Genomic DNA, 18,381 nt, shown 5'->3' on the forward strand with positions numbered 1-18,381 from the left:
TTTTCAATGGAAAGAGCAAATGTTTGCTATAACCTTAGAAATAGTTACGGTTACTAGGCTTATAAAAATGAACTCCGAACTTGGTTTCAAAAAGATGAAAAAACACACACACACACACACACAAGAAGCCGGCCACATAGAAAATAAGATTTAGAAGTATTAGTGACGTCGTGAGAGAAGAGATGTGGATCTCGTTGCAACATGGCGGAAGGGAGGAGGAAGTTTTTGTTCTGATATCTTTTTTTTTTCGTTGTTCTTGCTTTCAACCAGAAGAGTTTTTTAGATTTTTTAACTTGGTGAGTTCGTTTACTAAATTTTGCAAAATTTTTTCTACAGCATAAAAATTAGAAATAATTCTGATTCTGAATTTGACTACATCATTCATCATATAACGTTATTTTAAATTTCTAAATGATGAGTAGAGATTTGATAATATTTCTGACTATTTAATAAGTTAGAATTTACAATTTTATGCAAGGTTTGAGAAAATCGCGATGGAAACCATGACAAAAAATAAATAAATGCAAATTCAACCAAACATCAATCATTGAATGATCAAGCGTATATTGTACTATACATTATGCATTATTTTATATACGATCCGTAAGTTGTAGAAATATTTTTTACGTATTTAATTTTAAGTCGGTAGTTTTTGTAAAGTAATGATAGTCTACAGACATGAATTACATGTAAGGTTATCAGACATTCTTATATCTAACGATTCATCGCACTTAACCTGTCTTACATGGCTCAGAGTTAGAACAAATGCTGTTGGGATTTACAGTTTTATAAGAACATTATTTTCATTATTTTATAGTTGTTTTTGAAATGTCTCTTTGGCAAATAATGACATTAATTGGTATTGCTTTTAAAGTATTTTAAACTGTTGCACTTGAAGTTTAATCATTGACTAAACAACTTTAGGGATCACCTGATGATTTCAGCATTTGTTCTTTTGACACAATTTTTACATTCAGTAGCTGATGAATCACTTTTTGGTGTTCATAGTAATTTGGTACAAAAAAAATTAATCTTAAGTGTATTTTACTATATTTAGCAATAAAAATCATTTACTTTAATATTCTATGAACTTATTGTTATTATTAGTTCCCATACAGTTTGTTATGATGTCATGAAAAAAATCCTTTTTGTGTCTAAACCCCTTAGCCACTCCATCTGTGACTCAAATTGTGTGAATTTATGATTCTGGAACTTGTTCAGTCTAATTCATAATGTAGTGAAGATTATTTAATTGTAAATTATTCTTTAAATAGCTTGTGCTTTAGTGTTATGGTAAAAAAAATGAAATGACATGCACATATTATGTATTTACACACAAAATTAATCAAAAGTGATAAAAAATTCACAGTAATGAGGTTTAAAATTAATATATTTTGTTTGATTCCAGTTCTTGAACTAGCAATGATAGGCATAAAATTCTCTGCTTTCTCCCATAATAACAAAAGTCTAGTTTTGTCTATGATTGGGTTATAACAAGTTATATACATTAAAAAATAATAATCATCAAATGTTATAACTTTTTCTCTTAACACATTTTTGGTATTGATGGAATTGGAGTTTCTTGTCATATTTCATTATAAATATCAAATGACTGACTTGCTGATTTCTGGACTAATCCTGTGTTTAAACATGGTTGTTTTACAACAGCTTTTATTTGAATTGATTATATCAGTTGTAGTTTCAAAATTATAGCAGGAATGTTATAGATTTGTTAGTATACATTTTGTGTATAAAAAAAAACTTTGACTATTTCTAACTACTGACAGAGTTGAAACGTTTATTATTTTCATCTTAAGCTTTCCTCATAGTACATAAATTATGTTTCTTTTAACAAAGACACTTAAATTTTGATTAGTGTGATAAATTGAAGAGTAACTTTATTTGTTTATTATAAAGGTTAAAGTTTATGTATAAAAACCATTATTATAGTTTTCTTTATTAACTGTTAAAGAAAAAAGGGTGCAAGCAATTGAAATTTGGCCACTAGGAATTTATTGGAGGAAGGATGATACCATTTGTTATTGTTGTAAGAAAAAAATGCTGGTTTGGATTTCTGTTTGTTAGCAGGAAAAGGATTAATGTTATATAGCTTTAACCAGTAATACTTTATTTTTAATAACAGAATGATTGTTCTTTGTTTCAGTTTTCTGGATGTAATGGAATATTCCTGTTCTTCCCTCTTTTCTTCTGTAGAAGTTAATAATGATGTGGTTCCCCTAAATGACTTTGCACATCAGGCACAAGGTTCTGTAATAATGGCCAGTAGAGGTTCAACAGACTCTCTTTTAGCATCATGGGGATCTGATGAATCATCTTCAGGTAGCTCCAGACATGACTTTTCCCATTCCATATACCCCTTTAGAGGTCCAAAAGCCAGAGACTGCAGTGGTGCTACACATTTGTTGCCTTCTGAAAGAGTGAAACAAGAATTTGTTGAAGGATCATTAGTAAGTGTTAATTCACATGTAGATGGAGAGTGGTGTGAGACCACAACATTTTTGGCGGACCCAGAGAATTTTGAAACATTTGACAGTCGGCAAAGAAAAAGAGTACTCAGTGAAGGAGAGAATGAAGAAAATAAGGAACGACCACGGAAAGCTGTACAACCACCAATAAGTTCAATAGAAAATAGAAATAATTCAGCTGCACTTTGTACTAATAATTTTATTTATGATGGAGCTAGTGGTACTTCTGGCTACTCTGAGATTGGAATACAGAGTTCAAGTTTGTGCTCTGTACAAGATTTAGGAAACTTTGCAAGTAGTTCTAATTCAAATGTCGAGGACCATCCAGTATCGGAAACACCTGAAGTGATAATGGATACTTCTTCTGAAAGTGACAGTGATATTGATATTGTTAGTCTTCGCACTTCCGTTTTAAGGAACACAAGACATTCAGACTGCAGCATTAAAGTAACAGGAACTCAGTACCATGACCACAGCTACAATGTGGCTAGAGAAAGGCGTAGTTCATTGAACTCAGCTTTTTGGACAAGCAACACTGGTAAGTAAAATATATTTATATTGCTTTTGTTTAACATGGCAAAATCTTGATCACACAAATGTACATATAACTAATATAGCCCATAATTGTGGTTTCTCTCATGCAGATTGTACTTGTTATAGAAACAGACATTACAGATTTGTTCTGTAATCATTTAATCCTTAAACAGAGGGAATATTGTAGGTAGCAGCATCAGTTGATCATGACTGCCATTTAAGAGCCATCAGTGACAAAGGAGATTTTATGGTTAAAAAGTGTATTCTATTACAAAAACTTTATCTTATACATTCAAAAAAGGAACATTTTAACAACTAGCATTATAGCCGACATAATCAATTTCAAATCTGACAATTGAGACATTATATATAACTTGTTACTTACAAATGTATATTTTTAAGGGTTTTTTTTTCCAATGTAATTAATATATGAATTGTACCAATATTATTCTTTCTGTTTTATACTGTCAGTTTTTCAATTGTGTAGGCAAATAGATCCTTGTATATGGCTTTCCTGATGATAATTTTGTACCACATACTTACTTTGACACAGTTGTAAGACCTTAAAGTTTCTAATTTTTAATCTAAAAAACATTAAATGTCAAACTATCCTCTATAAAATCGTGTATATTTCCCACACTTTCAAACTGCATCACTTTTCAGTGGGCTTGTGCACATGCTTGGCAGCTAAGAAGTCAAAGCTAGAAGGGATCTTAGATTAAATTCAAAACTAGCATCTTTTCTACCACCAGTTCCAAAATCATGTGGGATAAAATTTGAAAGGTAATTGGACAGTATACTTCTGCACCACTTTCAGTCTTTCTCTCTGAGGTCCAGAAAGTTGCTGATGCACAGAGCCTTGCCAATACTCTCAAAAGCTTTTCTTGTGCATCTAGCACTTCTGCTTTGTCTCTCACTTTCTTATCCATCAAGACACAGACAGAGCGATTGCCTTTTTCATTTTGGGCTGATCATCTCTATGACTGTAATTGCCCCCGTATGCTGGTGGAACTCAAGCTTGCTCTTCATCAGTCTAGCAGTAAATCAGTCAGACCGAATGATATTCATTACGATATGCTGTGCCATCTCTTTTCTGGCTCTCTTGCTATTCTTCTGGTTGTTTTTTACCAGTTCTAGCAGGAGAATGTTCTTCATGCTTGGCACCATGCTAATGTACTGCCTTTTCTTTCCTTTGAGTTGTCTGAAGAAGATGGATACTCCCTTTGAACTACTGTACAATTGCTTTGATGAGCTGTCTCCTTTCACCCACTCAGTGTGGGTTCCTATGACAGTGCTCCACTACAGACCACCTGATTTGACTTGAAACAACAATCAGGAAAGCCTTTCTCTAGTGGCAACATCTTTTTCTGTATTTTTTTACCTTGAGAAACTTATGATACAATGTGGAAGTATGGCAAGACCTCCACTCATATGGGTTGTGTGGCCATTTACCCATTTTTATAAAACATTTTCAATGGACTGGTGATTCCAAGTCTGTATAGGTACAACACTCCTTTCTTTTCCCATATTAACTTGGAGTTCCTCAGGGCTGTGTCTTGAGTGTTACACTTTTCATTATAAAGATAAATGCCATCAGTGTCAAACCTCCCCCCTGTAGTTGCAAACAGTCTTTCTGTCAATGACTTCCACATTTTTTGTCAGTTGTTGAGTATGAGGTTTATTGGAACAACCTCGGGGACCATAGGAAGTACAACTTTTCAGAGACAGAGCTCATGGGGTTTATCTTTGACCGTAAGCTGACCTTTATTTCACATATCAAGCAGCTATGTGTTAAGTGTAGGGCACTGAACATCCTTTGTGTCTTTTCTTCTATCTGTTGTGGAATGGATTGATGGCCTATTCTAAAAATCTATTGTACCTTTATTTGATCGAAACTGGACTATGGGTCTCTGGTCTATGGCTCTGTCACGACCTCAGCCTTGAAGATGTTGGACCCTGTCACCATCAGGGGATTTGGCTCTGCACAGGGGTCTTCAGCACTTCTCCAGTCAAGAGTTTGTACACTGAGGCTCATGAAACTCCTCTATATACTTTTGCCATTTGTATCTGTCTCTACTGTATGCTTCAAAACTTCGATCCTTACCACAGCATATCACCTGAGGTTGTGTTTTACTTCCTCAGTGGATGATGCTTTATCGGAATAGACAGTCTGCCATTGTTTCTTTTGGCCTTTGTATCTGGGTGCTGTTGGATGAATTGGGTCTATTCTTAGATAACATAGTAGTATCCATTGATCAGCCCATCCCACCATGGCTAATTACCACCCCCAAATGTGACCTTCCTTTGAGTTGTCTGAAGAAGATGGATACTCTCGATTTGAAGTGCTGTCTTTTATTTGCTGAACATCTTTAGAACCATCCTACCATTCTTATTTATACAGTTGGTTTGAAATCAGGTGACACTGTGGACTCAGCGATGGTTTGTTGTGGTTCAATGGTTGCACACACAATCCCCTCTGCAGCTTATGTGCTCACTGCTGAACTGTATGCCATTTCTATTGCCCTGGATTGCATAAAGCTAAGCAGTACATGAACTGTACTATTTATACCAACTTGTTTAGCTCTCTTTTGGCCATGGAATTGCTTCACATTACTTCTCACCCTGTTCTCATTGATATTAAAAACCAACTGATCCATTTCTCTCTATTATCTACTTCTATTCAGTTTTTCTAGATACCAGGCTACATCAGTATTTGTGGGAATGTGCTTGCTGACATTGCAGCTAAATCTATCTGCTCTGGTGCTATCACTGCTGTACCTGTCCCATGCATGGACTATGGTTCTGTATTTGAGGCTTGACTCCATGCCAATTGGCAGTTGACTTGGAGTGAAGAATGTGAAAACAAGCTTTTCCAAATAAAACCCTGGCTATGCTGTGCATTGATTACAGTTTTTTAACTCATTGCTTTCTTTTATCTGGTACTGATGCACCAATATGTGATCTATGTGACACTCAGGTCACAGTAGACCACATTTTACTGTCTTGCTGTCATCATCATTGAGAGCAATGACACCATTTTAAACATATTTTTACCATGGGTTCACTCTACACGTTGGACAGTGTCATTGGTGATGGTGACGCCATCCACATAAGTTGTTTTTTTTTATTTTTAAGGGCCATTGGTCTTTTTAGCTCTATTTAAGATTTTAAGTTCAAAATTGGACTATGTTTTGTTTTGGCATGATTACTTTTCACATATCTTATTGATTTCACTTTTTTACTGGTTGTTTGGTGCAGATAGCCCAGTTGCTTTGTGCCAATAAATGTTAAATCACCAACCAATTTTTATCCATGCTATTCTAGGCTGGGTTCTTCTTATTGCTCCTTAATGGCTAGCTCAACCATGATTTCCTCAGTTATCTAACCAATAAGAGTCACAATGTAGAATATAAATAAGCTTTGCTGATATGGTTTTTCTTAAAATACATCCAAGTAGACCCAAAATTCACAGTAACATCTTTGATAATAATTTTCCAAGACTGATTGAAAAACAGTTTTATGTAAAATAACTTCAAATATAAGCCACTTTGATGAGTTTGATCAATTATGTTAAGCGATGTAAGATATTAAAAAAAAACAAAAAAACAGGTTTTGTTAACATTTCAAGAAAAGAGAGAGATTTAAGGGTGGGAAAATTTTCCTCTTACTTAACTGTTTGACATTAAGATATTTAGGTGAAAGTAATCCCAAACTCTTACCTATCTGACCAAATAAATGAAAACATGAACATGTATTTCTATATATTTTTTACTGTTTATTGTTATTATACATAAAACTGGTAAAAATATTTAGAAATAAACAAATTATGTATAACACCGTTATATTTGTTTGTGCTATATTTGTGCATCATGTGGTGTTGCTACAATTATACTTTAACATAATTTTTTTAATCCATGTGCTATTTTGATTGGCAGTAAAAAGTACCATTTTTTTCAGACACACAGTTCAGTCAAATACTTTGACCTCTGTCAGTTTATTCAGTGATTGTGTTAGCTCATAATGGCAGAAGCACTGTTTTTACAACTTTTAAACAATTATGATGTAATAATACAACAACAAATAAAAAAATGAAGATATGTAGGGCAAGTTCCCATTGAAATTAGGCAACATTAAAGAAAAATGGATTATACTTGACCAAAAGGACAGATTTTCGTGGTCAAACAAGTCTTAAGTTTGTGCTAATTTTTATTTTATTTTTTATAAGTAAAGTAAGTTAAAGAAAAGTATATTATAGTAACCTATATTATTTCAGTTTCATATGAAGCATTCAAATGTAGACTGTTTTAAAGCTGTTTGGAAAAAAGGTTAGAAAAGTAAACTGTGGCACTGAATTTATCTTCTTGTTGCACCTAACAAAACTCAGATTCTAGCTTTGAGACTGTTTGAGAAATTGAAAAACAAATCAGTATAAATTTAAAATGTTAATTCTTGTAATTAAGACAAATATAAAGTGTTGAAGAATTATAGTTATATTAAAGGTGACTAGTTTTCCAAACCAAAAACTGGGACAGCCCAGCCCTTGTCCTAAATTTCATAATAATCCTTGTGCTTTTTTCTTGACATTGTGATATCTACTAATTTATGCTGCTGAGAATAAAGCTTTACAAATTGTGCACTAAATTTTTTTATCCCAGTTGCTTTCCTTGGTAAAAAACATAGAAGCTCACTATCAAAGTATTGATTGGTGCAGATAACCTAGCTGATTTGTGCCATAAAACACTAAATCAACCAATCAATCAAAGTATTGAAAGAATTTTCTTTTTATCATTTTTACACTTATAGGTTAAAACTTTTCAATAATAAAATTATCTTAGAGAACAATCCCTGATGTTTAAATATCCACCACACATTCACCAACCACTGTATGTCTACTACAGTACTACCAACTTAAAAAAAACGTGCACAGATCTGAGTTTTTCAACATACATAAATGGAACTTTCAAGAGAATTTGGTGGCAGGAGAGTACATGTTAGAAGAATGAGCAAATCAAGTAGGTTTGTTATGTTTGTGATTTGATACAACTGACAGTTTGATGTCTTTATCATAAAACCATGATATTTTGTGTGTCCTAATAACTTTTCATAGGACCATCTACCAAAAACAGGACTGGTCCATTAAAATTTGGATATTTGGTTACCCTAATGATGTTAAATCCACAGGATACTTAGAAAATTACATAGCAAGATTCAACTCTAAAGACAACTTGAAGTTAACAAGTAGTTGCAGAACCCTTTCATGTTATTGTTCTCTGTGTTGTATATTATTGTTCATTTAGTACATTGGGTTTTTATTGAAGACTATTTAACAGAGAGGTCCAAGTCATTTTTTATTATTTCATACAAAGTGAAAGGGAGAGAATCTGCTTTAGTCTACTCTTGTGTACATGATGAAATATTGATGCTAAGTTTCCTTTTCTCAAGTTAAAATAGTATTGATTGAATGAAGTAATAAAAAAGGTATGCTAATATTAATATTGTAACTTTTCATTGAAAAAGAATATATTTAGCTCTGTGTGTGATTCATATGAATCAACTTCAACCTGTTTTGCTCATTTTTGTTTCTTTTCCCCCTTTTTTTAAGAATAACCTTAAGAGTTGAAACCTAAAATTCTTAATATAAAAAGGATATCATAAAAGTCTTTTTTTCCTGAAGAAAAGCTTCCTAAGTTTTCCTTTTTTTACAAAAAAGGTTTAATTTGTCAAGAATACAGATGTCTTAAGCAGATTTTATGTCAACCATACCCCATCCAGAGTCAAAACTTAAGAATAATTTTAGAAAGTTACTCATTGTTATCAAGAGTATAACAAATTCTTTGTGTGCATCTAGGTTGCTCTATTATGCTGTAATCAATAAAAATTCATCATCTTTGATTTTACCCAGCTTTGAGTGGGGATTTTTAGACAGTTCTTTTGGTTATTGCAAAATTACTAATTTGGTTCCTATTCTGGATTCTTTAGTTTCTAACTTTTACAAACTTTATTATTACAAATAGTTTATCTACATTTTTTTTCTGAATCTTCTATACAGATGAATCTTCAACAAGAAGGATGAGAGAGGACAAATCAAGGAAATCTTCAGTAAGAAGAATGAAAGAGGACATGTCAAGAAGAAGAGAAAGCATTCAAAGATCTGGACATTTAGATAATGACTGGCCACTGGCTCCTGACTTACAACTTGATTGTTTATCTTCAGATGATGATGATGACGACAGTGTGGAAGTTGTTAGCATTGAATCTCCAAGGTTAGTGCGAGTCTAAAATAAAGGTTACAGTTTGTATATCTAAATACTCCATCTGATTTAAATTGAATAAGGAGAAAAACAAGTTATAAGTAACCTACAGATATTTAATCTAGCAAGTTTTAAAATTTACAAAAAATTCATTTCAACCACATTTTGATTGGAAATGTTTTGATGAGCAATGAATTTTCAGTTTCAGTTTTCTTTTCATAAGATTCACCACTTTTGTCTTGTATCCTCCTTTTCTACAAAAACAAATCATGATCTGGATTCTAATTATTCATTGAAAGTCTCAGAAATTTTGTTTAGCATACTTTTTGACTTAGTTTAAACTGTTTTTAGTTGCTGATTACATTAGATTCCTCATTGATCCCTGCCATATTTGTGGTAATTTAAAGCTGTAAGATGGTATATGCTCTGTTTTAATGACTTTCACTGGTGTATCACCTACTGTGTCATGATATAAGACTATTTAGGTTTAATTAATTTCTTTTATGAGTCATCATTTTTTCATGTTTGTTTTGTTGTAATAAAGAGTTAAAAGCAGATGATTATAGGAAGTTGTGTTTATAATTTTTTGATGTTGTGACTCTTGAATGTCCTCTGCAACACATTGATGTTGAGAATATAGAATTCTAGAAGGTGGTTAGATTATTAAGTGATAAAGATGTAAATAGTGTGAGATGAGCAAAAACAGAAGACAGACAATAGCAGAAGAGAGAACTGAAAGGGAGTTTTGTGTTGAATCTGTCAAGGTATTTATACTGGGAAAGTTAAATAGATCATAGAATACCAGACTCAAGTGATGAAGTTGGCTCATGAATCAGTTATGTTAGGACACCTGGGAACAAATAAAATTGCAGACAGAATAACCATTAATTTCCACTAGCTGGGAGTCATTGTAGATTTAAGTAGATTCCGTAGGTCATGTGACATCTGCCAAAGGGCAGTATCTAGAGGGAAGACAGCTAAAATGCCGTGGGGAGATGTCTCTCACAGAAGACCCATTCATCAGAGTAGTGGTGAATTTGATTAGACCACAAGCACCTGTGTCTGATGAGGGCAGCCAGTATGTGCTGACAGCAGTCAGTTATGTTATCTGAAAGCAATAGTGCTGGTGAAGGTAGAGACAGAGAAAGTAGTAGAAGCCTTCTTGGAGATATTTTGCAAAGTAGGTGATCTAAGTGATAGAGGGACCCAGTTTATTTCAGAACTGATGCAGGAAGTTTGCAGAATTGTCAGTACTCTACAACTCTTTACCATCCTTACAATCCTAAGTGTAATGAACTTTGTGAGAGAGTAAATGGAGTTTGAAAGAGCACACTAAAGAATATATGCCAAGAGAAATCACATGATAGGGACAGGTACTTGCAGGCAGTGTTATTCACTTATCTGGAAATCCCACAACAAGTATGGGATTTTCATTCTTTGAGTTACTGTATGGAATAACAGTACAACATCCAATACAAATACTGAAAGAGCTGTGGCTGGGAGATGAAAAATCAGAAGAAAGGAACACGTATCAGTATGTGTTAGACTTCAGAAACCAACTGGAGGAGACCTGTCAACTTGCTTCACAGAGATTGTGAGCAGCTGAAGGTAGTCAGAAATTTTTATGTAACAAGAAAGCCAAAGACCAACATTTTGAGTTTGGACAAAAAGTGTTGGTTCTGTTGTCCACATACCACAACAAACTCACCCTGCAGTGGCAAGGACCTTTTGAAGTACATGAAATGGTCAACAGAATGGACTATAAGGTGAAAGTGGATTGGAAGATCAAGATCTGCTATACAACTCTTTCAAAAAGGTACTTTGAGATGGAGAGAACCTTGCAAATGCTACTAATTAGACAAAGGTGGATGTTGCAGGTGTGTTGCCATACATACAGAACCAGAAGACAGTGACTTTGTCATAGAAGATGAAGATCTACTAGACCTAAGACCACTAGCTGAAGATAAGATGAACAAAGATGTCAACATCATTGAAGAACTGACTGGCAAACAGAAAAAAGCAAAACCTACTGTGCCAGTATGCAAATATATTCATGGACAAACTAGGAAAAACTGATCTTGTGTGACACAAGATTGAGACCACAACCAGTGATACAGCCAAAGTAAAGCCCTATCAGATGCTTTATGCAATGAGAGACCTGATAAAGGAGGAAATGGTAGCAATGTTGGAAGATGGAATTCACAAGCCTTCAAATTCAGTCTATTGTTTACCTGTTGTAATTTTAAAGAAGAAGGATGGATAAAACTGCTTCTGCATGACTTGTAGAAGCTGAACCTTGTGACTAAGTTTAACTTCAAACCTATGGGCACTCTAAAGGTAATCAAAACTAGATGGGGCCAGGTTCCTTTCATAGATTGGCCTCAATAAAAGTTATTGGTGATGGAGGCAGGATCTAAAGAGAAGACAGCATTTGTGACACCAAATGGATGTTACCAATTTAAGCATATGCCAGTTGAATTAATCAGTTCAACAGCAATATTCAACTGCATGAAGAGGTGCAACATCAAACACTATGTGAATTGCATTTTGATATACACTGTAAGATGGGAACACCACCTGAAGAGACTTAGATAGCTGTTCCAGCATGTGAGGGCAGCAGGCCTCACTATCAGACCATCCAAGTGATACATTGGATGTTCTGGGCAGGAGTTTGTTGGACATGTGGTGAGGGACTGACAGAGGCCATGGAAAAGGAAAAGATAATCTGCACACAAGATATACTAGCTCCCACTATCGAACAGCAAGTTAAATCCTTCCCGGGGGTTTTGCGTACTGCAGGAAATTCATCCCAAATTGTTCTGAAATTATTGCACCATTGACTGATCTGATCAAGAGGTGCTTGCCCAAAAAGGTAAAGTTGAAACAACCAAATAAAGTGGCATTCCATAAATTAAAGAACATGTTAGAAAAACCCATCAATTCTTAGAATGTCAAACTTTAACAAACCATTCATTGTTCAGGTTACTGCTTCAGACATTGGAATTGGGGTAGTGCTTTTACATAAAATGTGCAGATGAACTGTTTCCAATAGCATATGTAAGTAAAAAGCTGTTAAGTAGCAAAAACTACTCCTTGATGGAATAAGTGTCTGGACATTATATTTGCCATTATAATGTTCCAGAACTATCTATTCAGGAAGGTGTTCATCATTCAGACAGATCATTTACCACTTGAATACATTCCAGGGTGCAAGATCGACAGTGCAAGGGTCATGAAATGGGCATTGTACCTTCAGAACTACAGGTTCATCATTGAAGCTATCAAAGGGACTGGCAAATGTTAGAGCAGACCCTATGAACAGATTTTTGTGTATGAACTAAAGTGTTGGTAAATTGTACAAGGAATGTTTGGAAATATTTATCTTGAAAGGAGTTAGTCCTGATATAATGAATTATTTTGTGAGTGAACATATTATTGTTTAGTTTTTGTTATAATAAGAATTAAAAGCAGACAATTGTAGGAAGTTATGTTCATGATTCATTAAGTGATAAAGATATAAATGGTGTGAGGTGAGTGAAAACAGCAGACAATAGCAGAAGAGAGTAAAGTTACAAGAAAGGAAAAGTTTGGTACAGGTCCACGATATTGTATCCAAAGTTCCAAAATTTGAAAAGCTCTGAAAACCAGAGTTGTTGTTTTTTTTCATGGAGTGTCAGTATAACAGCTGACCCAACTCCACACCCACTTGACCCATGTCACTCAGGTGTGACGTGGTGGCATATTCCAGCAGTCTGACAGGCATGTCAGTTGTATCTCAGCTCTCCTACTGGTCACACGTGTGTCTGCTGTTCACTAATATTTTTTCTTGCTTTTTATTTTGTGACTGTGTTTAATTTCACTGTGAAAATGTCAAAAAGAGCTGCAGACACTCCTATTGGTAAGAGTGAGAAAAGGAAAAGGAAGCATCTGACATTATCAATAACGCAGAAAATGGAGTTATTGAAGAAACTTGATTGTGTCTGTGCAGCGTTTTATTGAAGATTATGGTGTCGGAAATACCACTATATATGATCATGGGGTGCTGTCCTGGACTCTACTGGGGTGATACATTTGTTCTAAAATCTAAAAAATTCTGAAAAACAACTGGCCCCAAGGGTTTTGGAAAAGGGATTGTGGAACTGTATAAAGTTAACTACTGTTAAAGTGATAGGCCTAATGATTAACATTGGTTTAACATTTAACATGTTAAAGGAAGACAAATAACAGAAAGGATGTAACAAGAATAATTTATTCTGTGAAAGTGTCATTCTAAAGTAATTGAATCAGTCTGAGTGGACTTTGATAAAAGAAACAGAATATTTTGAAGAAAGAAGATGAAAATATTACAGCAGCTTGTCAGAGTTGTAAGTGAATCACACACAGAATAATAGTGCAATAGCAATGGAGAAGATAGTTTGGTTTGTGAATTGAAATTCAAAAGAAATTGAAAGGGCTTAAGTTGACTTTTTACAAGAAGAAAACTAATAAAATGTATTATTTTGAAAAACAAGTGAAGTGCACACTATTCATTTATCATTGAATTTATCACTAACAAATCAGACATCTGCAGTATAAACATCTGAGGCCTAACAACAACAACATAGTATATATATTTATACTATTAAAAGATACAAGTAAAAGCTTTTTATTTTAATAATTCGCAAAGAAAAAATTTTATTTTAAATTTTGTCATAGGTTTTGTGTTATTGACATTAGAAAAAGTACCAAAGGTAATAATTTGTCTTTCAAAGGTCCATTTCTTCCTTTATTGTGTGTTTACAACAATTTTAAAAATGACTTAATTTTGTCAAAACTTAGGAGACTGAAAAAATAAATATTGTATAAACTATTTTAGTTGAATTCTATCTATTCAGTCTAATAGGTGATTGTATTTTTTGTAACACATTACAAATAGGTTTAAGAGATGAGAGTAATAATTTTACAAAATTGACAGAAATTGGTTTTTGTCATTTAAAATAAAAGTATCACTTCAGTGTCTTATGAAATGGTAGTGAGTCTTACATTATATGTATTGTTTGTTTGAAAAATGTGTTTTATGTAAAAGTAAATTTCAATTATATAAATTTATTTTTAAATTGGTGTTTGTAGGTAATGTTGTTTCTTTACTCAGGGCATCCATGTTTCTTTAATGGAGTAGCATTAGAATACTGTTAAAACTTTTATTCAATTGTACAATAGAGAAATTTTGAAAATATATGCAGAAATTCCATATTTTTAGATATTTTATCTGAAACTTTTACTTTCTGTATTAATTTGATAATGAGTTTTATCCAAATCTTATCATTTTTTGAGATATGACTTTTAGGTTTTTTACTCTCTAAAATAAGCTTTTAGTGTTTTCTTCAGATACAAGGTAATTTATTTAAACTTTTGTACTAAGTGCTTTCAGGCTTAAACATTCTCCAGCTAATAAATCCAGTAAATGATCAAACTTCACTTAAATAAAACTGTTTCAGTTGATTTTGTTTTAAAGAAAGATGAACAATAAAACTGACAAATGGAAAAAATTTAATTATCTCCAACAACTGATACAGTGCTTTAGTGTCAACAGTGTTCTAAATTTCTGTTTCTGTCTCAACTATTCTTTTTTGGTAATAAGTAATTAATCTAGTTCTTGCTTGTTAGTATTAAAGTGACACAACTCAAATTAAATTATTGAAACAAAAAAAGAATGGACAGCTAGTCTTGCCAACCTGGATTTGAAAGATTCAAAGTTGTGTATCTTAGTATATGAACTTACAAAATTCTGAAGTTTGAACAAACATAATTATTTTGTAGTTTGGGCCAAACCAGTTTATTTACAGTTTATTTAATACTGTAGCAAGTTATTTTTTTTACTGCAGTAAATGATCTATGAAAAGAGCTAGGATTATCTATGAGCTTAATTGCATTAATGTGTGTTAATTAAAATAATCACTTAATTACAATTGAATCAATTAATGTCATGAAAATAATCAGTTAATCAAAATTTTTGATCATTCCAACAATCCAAGTTCTGTGTGAGAATAATTAATTAGATTAATGTAATCAATTTAATATGTTTGAGGGGTAGTTGATTAGTAAGTTCCAGTGATTGCCAGCTTTAGTTGCATGTGCCTGTAGTTTAGTTTTTTTGCATGAAATGACAAACACAAAATGCATGTTTTTAAGGAATATGGTAAGATTTAGTTTCTTCTTTCAAATTAAGTATCCTTCAAGCTGTTGACGTAGATTCTTCATGTGCCAGAGAATTTCCTGATAGTTTGGGGAAGGGTAGTTGTAGCTCATCTACTGAAAGAGAGAAGCCATTCTCAAGGAATGGGGCAAGCTGCAGTAATGATAATTGTCGACCTCACTCAGACAGAACTGCTGTTGTTGTCGATCTCACCAATTCGGATGATGAAGCTGCTTCTTCTGTTGTTTCAACCCTTGAACCTGTGATGACAACTGTAACTTCTGTTTTAGCTAGGTGAGTGTATGACTTTCAGTTTGTTACTAACTGTAGTATTCAGAAACAGTACTTGCCTTTATATGGAACAAAGAGATATTATATGGTGCTACTGCTGAGAATATTTTTGTGTATACTTGAGATGACAATAGAATGTTTTTTCCATCATTCTCTATTCTGTTTGTTCCTTGTATGGTTGTTTTGAACTTAATCACCTTCTCTGTCTTGTATGGATTTTTTTTTTTGTTATTTCACTTAGACTATCCTCTTGAAATCCATTGTATTCTCTTGCTGTGTTATTCCTTTTTTCTGTAGTGACTTCTCTGCCACACTTTGACTGATTGACTTATACCACATCTTACTAGTTTTTTTTCTTTTGTGAGGAGTGATATGTTTCTTATTTTTCATGATTCCTCTAATCAGGTTCAACATCTGATAGCTTTCCCCACCTCTGGTTGTTTAAAGTCCCATGTATGAGATTGTGCAAGCTGGAATGTGGTTGACCCCTGACATTTTTATGTCCTACTACTTGTATCTCATTGTAGTTTCATCTGCCTTTTGGTTTTTGACTTACTCCAGTTACTGTACTCTAATCTCTGCAGAGACTAGTAAGGTGAGTTGTTGACTGTGATGTTGGTTTTTGTTCTGCTCATTGTCATCACTATTATATAGCTGTATCTATAATGATTACATTGAAATCCATCATGCAACAAGTAATACCTCATAGGAAGTATTTGTCTCACCCAAAGTCTGCATCAAGTGAGGAATAACAGAAAGTGTTTAGTCCATGCACCTCCCCGGTGTTCTATCCTAGTGCAAATCCCTCACCACCACCATTATTCTAGTGGTGTAACAGGAGAACCATTGCTTGTGCATATCCAAATCACTAGAGATGTACCCCTTCATATTGGTGTTATTCCACTGGTATGAGACTGAGTGAACTCCTTCCTCATTTGGAAGTAGGTCTGGGGTGCTTATCTGGAAGTGTACTACCCCCCACCCCCCTAAACTTTCTACTGATGTTAATGTTACACTGTCTATGGGCACTTGATGTGTGTTAACATAAATAATCAAAGACAAGAAACAAAAAAAGGAAAATGAAAAATAAACCACAAGTGAAAAAGGGAGAATGTTGAAATTACACATAAGACTAGAATATTTTTTAAGATTATTTAGCAATTAGATAAAAGGTATATATGTTTTCAATTTTTGATTTTGAACATTTCTTTGCACTGTATATTTAATAATAGCTAGTCAGTAACGTAGAGAAAATGGCTAATAATGTAAATTATTATTATTATTTTGAAAAATGATATTCAGAAGGTGCTAGGGCTTACACAAGTGAAGTGTAAAAACTGTTACATTAAAAACAGTATTTTATACTTGACATGAAAATCACAGGTGAACTATTCAGATACTGATCAAAATAAAAACATTAAACAATGAATTTTTAAAAGAAATAGCAGAAAAAAAATCAAAAGATATTTTTCTGAAACTACATACTTTTTATAAAGTTCTTGTTGCATTTCAAACAACTTCATTCACTAATTTAAATTTTAGAAAGAAATTTCATGAGAGTTGTGCGACCTATTAATAATCTTTGTATATCATATTGATTGGGTTAATAATCTAGATGCACTTTTATTTTATTTTCAATGTTCTTAAATTTTTAATTCCTGTTGAAAGTGACCAACTTTTAAAGTGAACTAAAACTACTGTAATGAAAGTATTTTGTCATAAACATTTACATTTTAATTAGTTTCATACTTGTACTATTGAATCAAATACACTTGTAGGGGGGAGGGAAGAGATTTTTTGTATAAATTAAATAAGGTCCAATTTTTTTGTCAGTGAACCAGCACATTCCTATTGTCAAGTGTATAGCCGGCAATTGCAGAACCAACGACCAGTTCATCCTCACAACAACCACTCGTCAAATTATCCGTCACATCCAGTACCTATTGTACAATTCCCAACATGTAGATTTCATACAAGTCAACAACCAATGGGTTGTCATGAAGCCACAGATTCTTCTGTAAGGAACCAGGTAAGTGGTTTTTTTGGTGTTTATTTATTTTTTAAAAATAACATTTAATCCAGACCTTTCCTCCTGTTAGCTATTTTTCTATTATAAATATTCTATGATCAGTTTTCTGTTTTCCTGTGCAGTATTATGACTACAATAATGAACAATTTATAACATAATGTAAAATGTTAGTGCAGTATCTACATCAATGTTTTGGTATTTTATTGGATATAGTATGTTACTCATGTGTGTAAGTAGTTAGAAAGAATATGACTTGTATATAAAGTGCAAGATTTATGACTTTTTACTTAGACATCTGGTGGAACTGGTGAGTCTTGTCGGTCATTTAGTAACTGTTTTGGGCAGACGCATCCTGTTAATGCTACATCTTGTCCTCACAGCCATGTCTATCCAAGTAAGATAGAATTTTTTTTTTTTTTTTTAGTATTATAATGAAACAATAAGAACATATAATGGGAGATAATGCATTGTAGTCTCACTTGTGTTGTAATACATTTAGAAAAGACCATAGTGAATATTTCGGTTATTTCTGAATTTGATAGTAAGTTGATATTTAAATACAGAAATATTTTTATTTCAACAAAAAAAAAAAAAGTTATTAGCAACTGCTGTCAA

The 18,381-nt window shown here is 33.1% G+C and overlaps 1 protein-coding gene across 3 annotated transcripts in view; it reads left to right on the forward strand.

Moving 5' to 3' along the window:
• The first annotated feature begins 139 nt into the window (after positions 1 to 139).
• The window catches only part of LOC143224957 (uncharacterized), a 38,569-nt gene continuing 20,327 nt past the window's right edge, over positions 140 to 18,381 (forward strand). Inside the window, exons 1-6 of one of the 3 annotated variants that reach the window (XM_076453503.1) lie at positions 140 to 296; positions 2,165 to 3,024; positions 9,070 to 9,283; positions 15,480 to 15,740; positions 17,571 to 17,766; positions 18,058 to 18,160. In XM_076453503.1, coding sequence (XP_076309618.1) covers positions 2,178 to 3,024; positions 9,070 to 9,283; positions 15,480 to 15,740; positions 17,571 to 17,766; positions 18,058 to 18,160 — 1,621 coding nt within the window. In that variant the 5' untranslated portion in view covers positions 140 to 296; positions 2,165 to 2,177. Of the gene's footprint in view, positions 297 to 2,164; positions 3,025 to 7,848; positions 8,033 to 9,069; positions 9,284 to 15,479; positions 15,741 to 17,570; positions 17,767 to 18,057; positions 18,161 to 18,381 lie in introns of those variants that run through there. The other 2 variants (XM_076453504.1, XM_076453505.1) reach the window with 2 other exon arrangements.

This window comes from Tachypleus tridentatus, chromosome 9 (genome assembly GCF_004210375.1).
Source record: "Tachypleus tridentatus isolate NWPU-2018 chromosome 9, ASM421037v1, whole genome shotgun sequence".
NCBI lineage: Eukaryota > Metazoa > Arthropoda > Merostomata > Xiphosura > Limulidae > Tachypleus > Tachypleus tridentatus.